General features: G+C 40.4%; 1 protein-coding gene across 1 annotated transcript in view; it reads left to right on the forward strand.

Annotated features, from left to right (window-relative positions):
* The window catches only part of CFAP58 (cilia and flagella associated protein 58), an 85044-nt gene that overhangs the window by 25735 nt on the left and 43767 nt on the right, over nucleotides 1-15542 (forward strand). Inside the window, 2 exon segments of the mRNA XM_081912547.1 lie at nucleotides 8903-9064; nucleotides 11333-11479. Coding sequence (XP_081768673.1) covers nucleotides 8903-9064; nucleotides 11333-11479 — 309 coding nt within the window.

The following is a 15542-nucleotide window of genomic DNA, read 5'->3' on the forward strand; positions in this document are numbered from 1 at the left end:
CCTCTCAGTGGTCTTTAGGGTACAAGAATAAAGTTCCAGTGAGTTATACTTATTCCTCTGCATGCTCTTTACATCTTAAAAAGTCCACTTAAGCATACATTCTGGTATCTACAGTTAGTGTCCTAAAAACCCTCCTGTTGCTTGGCTAATCAAGAGATCTAGGATCTAAAATAAACATACTTAATTATGCTGCCAGAAAAACTATAATTCTGTGATGGGAGTAAATTATGCAGATTAAGAAAATTGACATCTTTTTACTTAATTAACATGTTTTGCATGATGTGAAAAATTTGCTGGTTGGGGACAGAATAATTTTGTTTTTGTTGGAACATATAAGCAGGATGCATGGGATTTTGTGAATTAGCAGGCATGCGGAAATGGGAGAAAAGGGGGTGAAGAGCCTGCAGAGATTACAAGGAGCTGTGCAGAGCATGTCTTATCAGGCCTCAGATAGCATGTAGAGGGACAAAGAAAGGCAAGTGCTCCCTAGAAAATTGCTTGCCTTCATTTCTCTTCCCATTTGAGAGACATTGCTAGGTTGCTACAGCTGTTAAATCCTGAATGACTATATAAGGTTTTTTTTGCATTTTTTATCTGAAAGCTTGGGCAAGTGGGAAAAGCTTCCCCCCCTGCTTTCCTCCAACTTTACGCTGCACTCATTAGCTGGTTGCTTTTGTAGTACAGCCCATACCTTGACCACTAATATTTATACACAGATATCTCCTGGCTTCATGCACTTAAGGTGAAATTGCTTGTGTATTAATCAATTATTTATCCACTATAAAATAACTTACTCTTTTCTCAGTAATATAAAGGACATGGCATTATAATTAAGAAGGGTTTTTTAGATTGGCCATGCGGATATCTAGACTTATCTCCCTGCATAAAAAGCTGTTACTTCTCAGTATGTAACTTGAATCTGATCTGTTGAACAAAACACAAGTTGTGAATTTTTGCAGAAGCTATGTCATAGCCTGTTTTGTTCACTCAAGCTGGTTAGGTGGAGCTTTCTTGCTTGCTTGCCCTGCTATGTGACTGTAAAATGCTCTGTTATTTGCTTGAGAACTGACTGAAGAGCTCTACATAAAACTCACTGACAGGCATGCTAGCTTCCAGTCTGTTTTCTACTCATTGTTATTCCCTGCTCACTTTATGATTACTTTCTGTATCTTCATCTGATTAACAGATATGTGCCTTCTTGTATGACAGCATGTATAAATCCTTGTAATAACAATCCCATTTAAGTAAGATTTGTTATGATTTTGGTATCTTAAATTGTCTTGTGTTTATGGCAGTGGATCCTTATCAATAGCATTACATACTGTGTATCAGTATGTGCCTGTGTGTGTGGAAAGTGAGAGAAATTGATGTGATCACCTGTCCACAGTCTCTTGATTTGTTAAATAAGCAAGAAGAGGAATTTTATGTGGTAGCATGATTTTTACATTTCCATTGTATGTATGCATGTATGTTTGACAGATGGATGCCAACAACAGGAGCCATGCCCCTTTCAGTGCTGCACCACAGTTGATGTTAACCATAGGAAGAATATTAAGAACTCTTGGGTATTCTTAAAAAGGTTATTGAGGCCTGTTATGAACAAGGCACATCAGTCATTGCTGCCGCTTCAGAAAGGGCCTTATAACTAAAGGTGATTGTCCAAGTTTGAGTATATGTAATTCCAGTCCAAAATAGAAACATCATAGACCAAGAAAAAAATATATAGGTGAATTCTGACTTTGGACAGCCTTGGCACATAGCTGGTGCAAATGCATTTTGCAAAAAGATCAGATTTTAAGTGAGAATTAGCTCAAGATCTGTTTTATCATTGAATGCATTTCATATGGTACTCTCTAGCTACACATAAAAAGGAGCAAAAATGCTAATACCTAAAAATTGCCAATAGGTTGCACAAATAAAACTGTGAAAGAAGAACATAATGAATACGATTTTGGTGATTTTGATGTTTACTGCATTCCCTTCAGTGCTTCTTCCCGTTTTCCCTTTGTCTGAGAAGCTTATCCATAACAAACCATGATCTCCCTGCCAAATTTCTATGTTTAGGAGACTTGGGGACTTTCCAAACCAGCTGCTTATTGAGCAATCATGCTGATATATTCACACACAACTTGAGCAGAAATTATACAGCATTGTCTGTTTATTGAGTATTCATCCTGATATGTTTGTGTTGAAGTTTTATGATATTGCCAACTAGTGGTTATTATCCTATGCTTTCTAGTGCAATTTTCCATCACCTTTCTTACCAAACATGTTGCTATTAAAAAGGTAATGGGATATTTGTGCTAGAAATTGTTGTGTAACAATCAGGTTTTGTGCGGATAAACAATCCATCTGGAAGCTCCAAAATAATAGTAACTCTCAAAATCTTTAGTTCAGTATGTTGTTGTTGTTATTTAGTCATTTAGTCGTGACCGACTTTTCATGACCCCATGGACCAGAGCATGCCATGCACTCCTGTCTTCCACTGCCTCCCACAGTTTGGTCAAACTCATGTTGGTAGCTTCGAGAACACTATCCAACCATCTCATCCTCTGTCGCCCCCTTCTCCTTGTGCCCTCCATCTTTCCCAGCATAAGGGTCTTTTCCTGGGAGTCTTCTCTTCTCATGAGGTGGCCAAAGTATTGGAGCCTCAGCTTCACGATCTGTCCTTCCAGTGAGCATTCAGGGCTGATTTCCTTCAGAATGGATAGGTTTGATCTTCTTGTAGTCCATGGGACTCTCAAGAGTCTCCTCCAGCACCATAATTCAAAAGCATCAATTCTTCGGCGATCAGCCTTCTTTATGGTCCAGCTCTCACTTCCATACATCACTACTGGAAAAACCATAGCTTTAACTACATGGACCTTTGTTGGCAAGGTGATATCTCTGCTTTTTAAGATGCTGTCTAGGTTTGTCATTGCTTTTCTCCCAAGAAGCAGGCGTTTTTTAATTTCGTGACTGCTGTCACCATCTGCAGTGATCATGGAACCCAAGAAAGTAAAATCTCTCACTGCCTCCATTTCTTCCCCTTCTATTTGCCAGGAGGTGATGGGCCCAGTGGCCATGATCTTCGTTTTTTTGATGTTGAGCTTCAGACCATATTTTGCGCTCTCCTCTTTCACCTTCATTGAAAGGTTTTTTAATTCCTCCTCACTTTCTGCCATCAAGGTTGTGTCATCTGCATATCCAAGGTTGTTGATATTATATACTGATAATTCAGTATATAAAGCCCCAAACTTGTGACCATTGTTAGGTCAAGGAAGTAGCATAACATAGCACTAGAATTTGTAGGCATCCAAAGAAGCTGACTGTTGAAAGATTCAGGACAAAGCATTTCTCCACACAGCACATAATTGAAACAATGGAATGAGCTCCAACAACCTGTAGTGATGACACAAATTTGAATGATCTACACTGGTTGCAGGTTTGCTACTGGGCTGGGTTGGGTTAAAGGTGTTACTATTTGTATATAAGGCTCCTAACAATTTGGAAGAAGTATACCTATGATATCACCTTATGCCATATGTACCAATAGACTGCTTTAACTCAGCAGAATAGGCGCTACTCTAGGTGCCACATAATACATAATGCATTTGCAAGAACTTGATATATGAAATAAATAATAGTTTAATTAAAAGAAGATTGATGGAAGATAAAGCTATTCATGTGGGCACACATTACAGGGCTAATTTTCTATGTAGGACAATTAATATATATATCTCTTTTCCTTTATTACTGTTTTTCACTGTATTATTATTAAATGTTTTTATAGAGCACTTCATGGCATAAAGCCATCAAAGCAGTGTATTAGTAAAAACAGAATTCTAAAACAATAAAACTATCTATACAGACTCTAAAAACAATGAAACCATTTAATCAAATATAAAATTGATCTTCATAGATGACTAATTATGCTTCAGGGAAAACTTTCCTAAACAAAAATGTCTTTAGTAGGTGCCTAAACAGTATCACTCTAGGTGCATATCTTATGTGATTCCACAGAGCTGGTGTGACAACACTAAAAGCCCAGTTTCTGCTATAGCCTGAGCACACTTCTGGGGTGTATGGTACTCTCAATTGAGGAATGCAGTTGCCAGGCTGGTATATAGTGGGTAAGGCAATCCTTTAGATATCCTGGTCCCCAGAGTACAAGTAATGCTCTGCAAAGTAACCTTTCAAATGTAGTCTGAAAGACAAGATTGCTTAGTAGTAAGTGAAGCAAATAATGTAGATCCAACGCAGAATTTGTGATAAGCAACTTAGTTCATTTAACAATGGCTGTACTCCGAAGCATAGTTACAGGAAAGTAAAACTTAATGAATTCTGGGATTTATTTCTGAGTATGCATGCTTAGGATTGCACAGTAGTTGGTGAAAATGGAGGGTGAAAAGCAAAATACAAATAGATCAGGGCCAGTGGTATTTTTCTGGAAAAGAGGTGCCAGAACTCACCATTAACACCTCCCTTATTCTCTTAGAATGGCAGTGGTGCCCACCTGAGAGGTGCCAGAACTAAGTTCTGGTGAGTTCCTGCTGCAAAAAGCCTTGATCAGGGCTATGGCAAAGGTAGGAGAAGCACCATGGCACATGGCCGAACAAAAGCACTAATGCAAATTGTCCTAAATCTGGCTTCCTAGTATGAGGATATTGACAGAACCAGTGGCCGGCTATAGAGCTAATACTTCTGTGCTTTGAAGCAACTCAGAAGCAATTGCCTTTTTATATTGTTCTAGTTGACCCCAGAGAGCTTCCCAGGATCAAATAATTTAGTCTATTTTTTCAACTGATCTAGTCACAACTGAGGTTTTCTTTCCGATTTTTTAATGTTGTAGATCAGTTTCCAAAACTTATATACTGATTTGCAAATAATGTATGATGTGCCAAATTGTTTGTGAGAGAAACAACCCTCTCCAGGCTTCTTATTCCAGTTTAGGCACATCAGTTTGCTAGATAGGTTGCTTGATGTACATTGTGGACTGTGGCCTCAGTCACAATGGAAGGATGCTGACTGCTTTCAGTCTGAGATGATTACACCCTGTACAAGATCAGTACATTGAAATCCAGGAAGTTTAGTATTTACAGTTTCATATGAGTTTCTGATGAAGAAATGTTAGAGTTCATTAGTTCATTGAATCATGCCGAAGAGCAGAGGATTCAGATTACCTTTACAGATGACAACCTCCAGCAAATTGACCAAGCGTGAATAACAGGTGCTATGCCAAAAGTGCATCTAGAATTTTAAAAATGCATTTGAATTAGTAAAACTATTTCAGATGGTACAAGTTACTTGAGTCATGGCACATTGTCCTAAGAAGACAGATATTTGTGAGCAGTCTGTTCCGATTCAGCTCCATGTATGTATGGCAGTTGAAAATCTGACTTTCAATGCAAAATCACCCTACTGAAGCTCATCAAGTGATACTTTGTGCACTCTTCCCAACATGCTATCTGTAATGGAGATTATTGCAGAGTTCTCAGGAAAAAAAAAGAAGAACTCAGCATTGTAAGGGAAATGTTTTCCTAATCTCAGTTGACAACTCTTGAGTTATTCATAATAAAATATCCATTAATTCATCCAGTTCCAGTTTGAGTGTTATTGGAGAGGTGTTACTCCCACGCAACAATTTTATAAATTCTTATGAAAGCACAGTCAGCCTCAGAACCATGGATACCAACTTGTAAAACATAGTAAAGTAGTTTATTATTGTACTTTTGTTCATCAACTCCCAAGATGCATGGTTACAATTCAGTGATCTGTTTTCTAATTTTGCTTCAGCCTATATAATCACTAAGCTAGGCTTCAGATTTGAAATACACATTATTGATTTTGAGCTCACTTTTATTGCTATTGGCAACTTGTTTTTAACAGGAAAAAGCAAAAGGTAGGAGTAGGAGTTAAATTATAAGCTGGGTCTCTGCTTTTGTTTTAAACTGTAAGCAGTTTTTAGGCATCACTGCAGTCAGCAACAAATGCACTTGAGTACCATTGCCACTTCTGCAATAAAACGTTCTATATTTAGATGTACTTTATCTCCTGAGTTGGTTAGAGGTATCTGGTAATCAATTACTTAAGCATTCGTCCCAAAGCTTGCACAGTGATAACCCTACTATACACTAGCAAAGCTTGAATTCTTTCAGCATAGACAAATGTGCTGGTTGCAAGGTCTACTACTGAGTAGCTGTTCTGAACATTATCTCTTCCTTTGAAGGTTCATGAACATAAATTTATGAATTTAAACAGTAGGCCTCAATGCAAGGAAGCTAGGCAGGGTGGACGAATTCCAGCAATCTGTTTCATTACCATCTAATGTCAAGGCAATGAAGAAATCATTTCCAGAACCTCAGATATCTGAAATTTAAAATTTATCAGATTTCTCTGGCTTCTCCTTATGAGTTTTATTAGTGAAAATACATTTTTAAAATAGTCCCATGTCTCTCATTACTGCAAAGTTTGTACAGCTCTCCCCAGTCAGTTGGATAAATGAAGTGGAAACTACATAGCATATATGTAAATAATTATATGGGAGGGGGGATTTTGTACAAGAAAGCACAAAAAACCTCGGTGCTTGGGATAGGTTTCTTCCAGTATCTTGCATGGCAGAGACGAACATGAATGCATATTTTCCAAGAGGAAGTTGTAGTAGTAAAATGTTTTTCCTGCCGGTTTCATATCTTACGAACTTCACTATTTGGAGGTTCTCTGCTCTCCTTGCTTACCGTATTTTTCGTCCAATAGGGCGCACCGGCCCATAGGATGCACCTCATTTTTTTTGGGGGGGGAGGAATGAAAAAAAAAATTCCCCAAGCCTTGTGCACACCTGCCTGAAGCACGGGGCGCCCTCCGGAGGGCGCCCCGTGCTTCGGGCTGCAGGCTGCCGCCCCAAGCCTCACACACCCGGCGGGACCTCTCGCCGGGCGCGTGAGGCTTGTGGACACCCGCCGGAAGCACGGGGAGCCCTCCGGAGGGCTCCCTGTGCTTCAGGCTGCAGGCTGCTGCCCCAAGCCTCCGGAGGGCTCCCTGTGCTTCGGGCTGCAGGCTGCCGCCCCAAGCCTCACACGCCCGGCGGCATCTCCCGCTTCAGGCTGTAGGCTGCTGCCCACAAGCCTTGTGAGGCCGTGGGAACTCCCGCCGGGCTTGCAAGGCTTGCGGATAGCTTCCTGAAGCCTAGAGAGCGAGAGGGGTCGGTGCGCACCGATGCCTCTCGCTCTCCAGGCTTCAGCGAAACCTGCATTCGCCCCATAGGACGCACACACATTTCCCCTTCATTTTTGGAGGGGAAAAAGTGCATCCTATGGGGCGAAAAATACGGTAATTTGAGAGCTCATATGTGCCCTGCTCTTTAAGAAGGCAATTTTCCTTCTTCCCTATCAATATAGTATAGTATAAAAAAATATATGCTGGAGAGGTATTAAGATTTAAGTGTTTGTGACACCTTCAATTTCTTCATGGCAAACTGTCCAGAGCATTCCAGATTATCTGCTTCCACTCATTGTCTCCATGTTTTCTCCTCCAAATGCTTGTTTTCCTTAAGAAAGGTGAATTGTGATATGATTAGGCAAATAATTTTGGCTGCTTTTATCCTTGCAAAGAGGTATGGAGTACAATGGGATATCTGGATTGACAGTTATGATAAATGAGAATGACAAGAGCCCATAGTAGCTCAGATACTGAGGATTCTCATGCGCACCTGAAGTTATAACACAGAGCTGTCCAAGATTATTAAATTCCATTGACTGTATAAAGAGTATTCATTGGCTAAAATGATCCATGTAGACACCTTTTTTTTAAAAAAACAACCCTATACTTTGCTCTCCTCTATTTGAAACTAATTGCAGCTCCTTAAGACAACCATTTCACACTTTGGCAGAGGGCAAGATTCATTACTAAGGTGATGTATTGATTCCTAGGCTAGTTTTCAGCAACAAATTTGAAATCTGTCATTAGACAGTTCAAACAACCTGGTCACTACAAATGAGAGAAAGACAGCAATGTTGCATTCTTCATAACATGCGGTTTCATTTCATATAGACTATATGCACATGTGTATATACATACACACAGAGGTTGCAGGATGCGGTTGGTGCTGTGGTCTAAACCACTGAGCCTCTTGGGCTTGCCCATCGGAAGGTCAGTGGTTCGAATCCACATGATGGGGTGAGCTCCTGTTGTTCTGTCGCAGCTCCTGCCAACCTGGCAGTTTGAAAGCACGCCAGTGCAAGTATATAAATAGGTACTGCTGCAGCAGGAAGGTAAACAGAGTTTCCGTGCGCTCTGGTTTCCGTCATGGTGTTCCGTTGCGCCAGAAACGGTTTAGTCATGCTGGCCACATGACCCGGAAAGCTGTCTGTGGACAAATGCCGGCTCCCTCGGCCTGAAAGCGAGTTGAGCACAGCAACCCCATAGTCGCCTTTGACTGGACTTAACCATCCAGGGCTCCTTTACCTTTACCTTACCTTTACACAGAGGTTGCAATCCTTTACCCATTTACCTAGCAGCATATCCCTCTGAATGCAATGCAACTTATTTACAAGTAGATTTGTATAAGATTACACTGCAAAAATCTTTTTAATAATTGCAGAGTGGACTTGACCTCTTCCCAGCTGCTTTTATTCCTGTTGGGGGAAAGATCTCGGGAGATCCTGTTGGGGAAAAGCTGAGTAGAGACAATTTTCAGTGGGAAAATGGTGTGTGGGGAAAGGTTATGATTCTGCTTTCCCTCCTTCAGATTGCAGCTGCATTCTTTTACAACACAATAAAATCTGTAAATATAATCCAGACCTTAGCCCAAATCTGTCTGGTTGAACAGAAATCTTTGTATTTGCAGTTAAGTCTGTATATAGAGCACTGCTAGTCGTCATAGAAGGATGGTTTAATGATATTTATTTTATGCTTTCTCTGACAGGTCCTCCATCACATGGAAGATATCAAAGTGCGGGAAATGCAGATCTTTGACTATAAAAAGCAGATAGCAGAGTCTGAAACAAAATTAAAACAGCAACAGAACCTCTATGAAGCTGTGAGATCAGACAGAAACCTTTACAGTAAAAATTTGATTGAAGCCCAGGTACTAAAAAGCAGTTCTCTTACTAAGTTTGTTTCCCATTTTAGTTGAGCCATGCAGTGGTGGCTGGTAACATTTTGACATGGGAGGGCTGCAATTTTCTGATTGACAGAAATGACTCTGTAAATTAAAGATAGTATAAAATGTGTGTGGGACGGAAAAAGTGTGTGGCTTTGAGTTTTTGAGGATTATTATTATTTTTAATGGCTTGATATTTTCAGTAGGAGGGCTGTGGTCCTATAGCCCAGCCTCCACTTGAGCCACCCATTCTCAGTTAATATCTAGAAGATATAACAATGTTGGCATGATTGTTTTCATATCTTTGCCCTCCTGTGGGAAAAGGTATATTACAAACCTCAGCCACATTGACCTGACTGTTTATGCAAACAATCGTGACTCTAGAACAGAGCTTTCCAAACTGTGTGTTGCAACACATTAACGTGCCAGCTGCACTGTGTAGGTGTGTCATGTGAATGCTCCCCACGCTCCTCCTGGGGCTAGAAAGGGGTTAGTTTAACCTCTAGTTTGCTACTAAAACTCAATTACTGTGCTGCAAAAGGATGCATGTCTAAAAAGTGTGTCACCAACATGAAAAGTTTGGAAAGCTCTGCTCTAGAACATAGAGTCTAGGTGGCTGCAGGGGGACCATCCACGATACTATCTTCACATGTATGTCTTTGAAAGATGAAGAGATGTCAGGAGTCAAATTAGGAAAGTGACAAGTCTCTGGTGGTTCTGGATTACAGGAGAGCTTTCCATATCAGATGTCCACCAAAGATGATCTAGAAATTTGTACCCAATGGAGAAAGGAACCATTTTCCAGATGGTCTAGCTCAAGCACATTACAAATAAATGCTCTTGAATGATATGATTATCTGAATATAGTATTGTTTTAAAGTAGATGCCTTGAAAGTGTCTGCCAAGGGGCATCCAAAGCTCCAGGGGACTAAAGGAGAGTCAAACAAGACTGTATCAGATTGATAGCTCAACCATCGATTTCCTTTTGTCTTCAGCTTTGTGTGAAGAATCAATAGACATGTATAAACCAATATTAAGCAACAAATTATTTTCTATAGTAGGGAAAAGCTGTCATTGCAGCATGAAGGAAAAAGATACAGATTTTTTTCTGAGGGAAAGTTAGCCCGTCAAATTATTAAGGAAGTAGCTACAAAGGTGGCCTAGTAAGGAGAACATAATTTAAATTTGACTAGGGAATTTCTTGCACAGGTTTGTACCTGGCTAGGAATATAGCCCTTGCCCAAATGGAAGTGGGTAATTATGGCATCTATAAGGTGTTAATTTATTTCAAAAGAGTGTGGGGAGCAAGAGGATTCAGTTAGCATGAATTGCAAAATTCAGGAGTAGGAGAAAACATCTGTAGCTGAACATAACTTTTATAGTATAGTCAAGCTATGCTATAGCAATAAGACCATCACTCATAGTTCAGTAACAAGCCAGCCAGCCAGCCATGAAAACAAAGATGGTCTTATCTGAAAAACTATGCAGAATTGTCACCTCTCTTGGGATATAAGCTTAATTGGTGCAAGCTTGTTTGAGAAAGCAAACCTCTTGGTAGGCATTTTCAGATTATTTAATAAGGAAAATTCCCCCATTGCCCAACCCTGTTCACACTGCTCCTGATCTCCAGGGTATCATAAGCTCAGACACAGTAAAGCCATTTGATAAAGGAGTTGTTGGCTGAATTTCAGTACTTGCTAGGATGGTTTCACATTTTTGGATCATTCTGGTTTTGGGAATTGTTGCTTGTTAATTTAAACGAATGTAACCTCAAGCTTTGCAAAATTCATGGGAGCTTTTCCATTTTCATTACCATAGTAGTAGATTTGGAAACATATGTGCATACCAACTTTTAAAATAGCTGGCTTTCTTCATGAGGATTTGTAACATACTCAGCTTTCTCCTGTTCTCTTTACATGAGTGATGATGTGTATATCACATGATAAGCTCTAGTTTCAAAGGATGTGTGTGTTTGTGTGTGTGTGATATTTCTTCTGTTGCATTTACCTAAGTGAGAACCAGAGTTCTTATTTTGTCATTATATTATACCTTTATATCAGACAGGAGCCTGAGACCTTGCTCCTGCTTCTTGATATTTTTCTGGCTTTTGATGGCATTGTTCATGGTATCCTCCTGGACTGGTTCTGGGGTGGAGTATGGCTATGCTGAAAGAAAAATGTGGATTTTATATCTATCACTGCTTTAGAGCCATTGGTACCTGCATATAGTAAGCCCTCAATTCTGTCATGTTAGGATGAAATCAATGAAATGAGAAAGAAGCTGAAGATTATGACACACCAGGTAGACCAGCTGAAAGAAGAGATCTCTGCTAAAGAGGCAGCTCTTGTGAAAATGCACCTGGACCACCAGCGGATAGAAAAAGAGAAAGAGGCCTTAAAGGTAAGGAACTTCCATTAGGAAAAGTGTCCCAGTATTGATCAGAGGTAAAGGAATTGGTTTTAAGTTGTTGAATTGGCAGAAATGTACCTGTTTACCTCCTTGAATAGACTTTTTTATTGTCTATATAAAAGACATCTTTTTTCTGTCAATAGCTGTTGAAGAGCAGTATTAAAATATTTTTCGTCTTGTGTGGCTCTTCAGAGTGGACCAAGGGCAGGGGCTGGTGCACTAGTGCTGTTGTGGAACATTTATGGTTTTAGTAATGGTAGGAGTGCATCCTGCAGTCATTGCCAGTGAAAGCAGGGAGAGCTGGAAGTCTCCCATTCCATTGCCCAGAAGAGGCCCTGCCACTTGGCATATGTTGGTGTACTGCTCATTCTGCTGTGCTCCATCCATCAGCCTGAGCTGATAAAAGTGGTATCCGATTTGATGTTGTGGATTCCTGGGGATTTCAGCATCCATGTTAAAGCTGCCAGATCCAGGTGCCTCAGGACTTAATGGCTGCAATGGGTGCAGTGGGGCTGTCCCAAAACGTCACCAAACTCAACATAGAACACACTTGATCAAGGAGCTGGATCGTGATCTGAAAGGGGTTGGTGGGATTTAACGTCTATCAATTTGTCATGGAAAACTCACTTCCTACTTAGGTTTAGGCTTGCATGAGCCTTTCCCCTCCTGCAAGGATGGGGCACCTATTAAAATGGTCCCTCCTCTGGAAGCCATTGGATTCCATAGAGCTCTGGAGGATTTTCCTGCCAGGGTGCCCTGGGATGATTCTACTAACACTTGGGGTTCCTCAAAAAGACTCTGCAATTCAAACTGAGTTCTCTGCTGGCCCATGCTGATTATTCATCATACTTTTTGGTCTACATTTGTTGAATTGACTTCTGCTTAACAGATTTGTAGGATAGGAGTATTTTAAATTAAGTGTTACCTAGTCTGTAAGTGGCAGGGTAGAGTCAATATTCCATGGTTGCCCTCATTTTTCTGGCAGGGCTTGTATCCCTTTAACATTTGTGTGATTCCTGGCATGGAGATGCATAGATGGAAAATTGTCAGTTCTTGAATTTTTGCTGGCCATGCAACTATAAAAAGTTTACGATCTTGCCAGGAAAAATCATAGTAAAGAATATTATAGAGATCTAAAACTTTTGCTGGAAATGGTTCCTTTTTAGCTTAACATACATAGCTGTCTGGTACTAAGCCAATGAATCTTACTACTAAGTAATTATATATAGGATTGTAGTCTTAGTTCCCTTCTTGACAGGTTGCACCAATGCCATTTTAGCCAACTGCCTTCATTCATGTTTCATTAGCCACTTGTGCTTGGAATCCACTGAACTATTGGTGTCTGGATTGCTCTGTCATAACATTATTATTGTAAGTGTGGATATACCCATTAAACCCCAGTTTAATACTACTAGACTACACTGATATTTGGCACAAACCTCTAGGGTTAAATATTTGCAAATTAACTTGAGGAGTTTGTTGCTTAATCACTAGATAATTAGGCTAAGGGCCCAGTCCAAGCTCCCACCTCCTGCCTCTGGCCAGTGGGGCTTTGTGGAGTGGCAGGGCCACCGCTGCATCTGCAGCCCTGTGTCTCATGGTGCCTGTGGAGGCAGGTGATGGTGGAGGATGCTCAGGCCCCAAGCTGGTGCAGCGATTGGGCCCTATGCCATTGTGCTGTGGCTGTAAGACTGACTTGGGATCCAGTCAATCCTGAGCTGGCACAGCCCCCCCCCTTCATCCTTTTGAATGCCCCACCCCAGGGCTTTCTGCTGGCTCCCACTGGTGAGCTTCATACCTACTTGCACAATTGGCAGCCTGTGGGAGTCTGGCTGAGTCCAAAGAGCTGGGAAGTGAGATACCACCACCAAATCTAAACCCCTCCCCAGGTGTAAGGACGGGTATGGTGAATTGTATGGTGAATGGTGGGTATGGTGAATGGTGGGACTGAATAACCGCCGACTGATCTTTTGTAACTTTAGGGGGAAAGAAGATCAAGGATTAGAAGAGAGATAGCTTAACTGGTTGAATATGGAGAGCAGGCCAAAAGGAATAGAGAGGCAAAACCTAATATAGAGCAGAGATATCCAGGATTCTGGAGTTGTTCATTATTGGAAGCTGATGTGGAAATACTATTCTTTGCATAGTCTTATTTCTAGTATTGATGGATACTTAACAATTAACATTTGAAATGCTGTGCAAAGTTAGTAATTCCGCCTTCCCTGTAGTATATTAAGAAAGAAGAAAAGATACACACGGGGAGAGATTTTAGTTTTTCAATACCAAATAACTAGATTCCCTACGAGTGGATTTCTGGTCAGGTGGAAATTTACTTTTGAGGAGCAGCAGAAAGTCATAAATCTGTGCTAAATCAAAAAGAAAGTAGGAGAATACTGTCAGTGCTTCTTTTAGTTACAGTGAATGTAGCTGAATCTGGCTGCATGAAATGTAACTTTCTCAACTTCAGTCTCTCTTTTTTTGTCTTGTTAAGATCAAGAGAAACAGCATCCATAGCAGGTCATTTTTATTTTCACTAAAGGGGGAGATCCCTTCCTTGCTACTTTCTGCTTTGCTTTCTTTTTGTCAATTTTATGCTACGCTCCAGTGACTCTGTAGGTTTTCAGCTATTGTCAGCACATTACTGTTATGACAGAATGTCAATAGAACTCTGTAAAGGGGTGATGAATTTGGGTTCTCGGTCTGTCTGCGAGTTGTTATATCAGCTATGGAGAAAGCATTCAGAACTTTACTTCTTGTGCAGAACTGTCTCCTTTAACTAGCCTCTAATGCTGCCTTGTCACTGTGGAACCATCCACCAACAGTTTGACAGCAGCTTGATTGCTGTGCTCTTTTACCTGTTCAATTATTCAGCAGCAAAAGTGTCTGTGGCCTATCCTCACTTTAGTAACTGGCTTGAGGGCATTCTGCTCTGATGCCTACAGAATTTGTGCTAAATACCTAGAATGCTAAGAGTTTCCTCCTCCCTCTTTTACATCTTTCCCAACCGCAACCCAAATATTATGCATTCAATTCAGTGGGTGTCCTAGTATGCAACTTCTACATTTGGTCTTTGGTGCTTTGGCCAGGATCCAGTGGATCAGCGGGAAAGCTTACCCATGCACTGTGTGTTTCCTGTCACATGGGAATGTGCAGATCCTATACCTGAAGGTATTTAGATCACACCTTTGTGAGATTTCTGACAACTCTAAGGCTTCTGCTTAACATGGGGCTCCAGGATTGTCTGGTAGTTGTTTGGATTTTGCTTTGCAAGATAGCTTAGATTTTCATGCACTTAAAGCACCCGAACCAGAATATTTGCTTATATCAATAGCCAACATCTAAAGCTGTATCTTGTTTACAGCTTGTATATTCTGTGACAAAAAGGATAGCGTTTTGATATTAAAAAAATGTTTCAGCAATGCTGAACCACATGAACAGTTTTACTCTTCCAAACAGTTACTTTTTACACACTGTTGCTTGCATTTAATACTAGGCAGCATCCATTTTTGCTCTGCTGATAGAGTTTGATTAGTGTCCAAACTGGAGTAAGTGTGGTGCAAATATTGTGCATATGGGAGAATAAAAGTTTTATTAAAGAAAACAACATGGGAGCAAGGTATTTTATTAGTATAACAGAACAGTTCTACCAGTTCTCTTAAATTATTGCTTTCGCAACCAGTTTTGTTGTTGTTGTATTGCTTTTTCTCAAGAGACCAAACACACATCCCCATTTATTGGAACCGGCCCTTTTCAGAATCTGTTGTGACAGAGCAGGATCAAATGTCTCTGTCTCTGAAAAACATCCTGTCCTGAAAATATATCGCAAATGTTTCTTGCTTTTAAAGGTATTTCCCAACTAAGAAATCAGTAGGAATAGCCTTTTCCTTTCTATCATTTTAACAAAGTGATTGTCCCTTTAACAATTGAAGCACCACAGAATATTTGGTGGTTCCTTTGGCATGGTATCATTATCATGTTTGAAAATAGCACACCTTGAGTTGCTCCCAGTGAACTACTGTACTAGCAATGTATCTAGGAATGATACAACTTTGCT

The sequence above is a fragment of the Podarcis melisellensis genome (genome assembly GCF_964234715.1).
Source record: "Podarcis melisellensis genome assembly, chromosome: 5".
Classification (NCBI taxonomy): Eukaryota; Metazoa; Chordata; class Lepidosauria; order Squamata; family Lacertidae; genus Podarcis; species Podarcis melisellensis.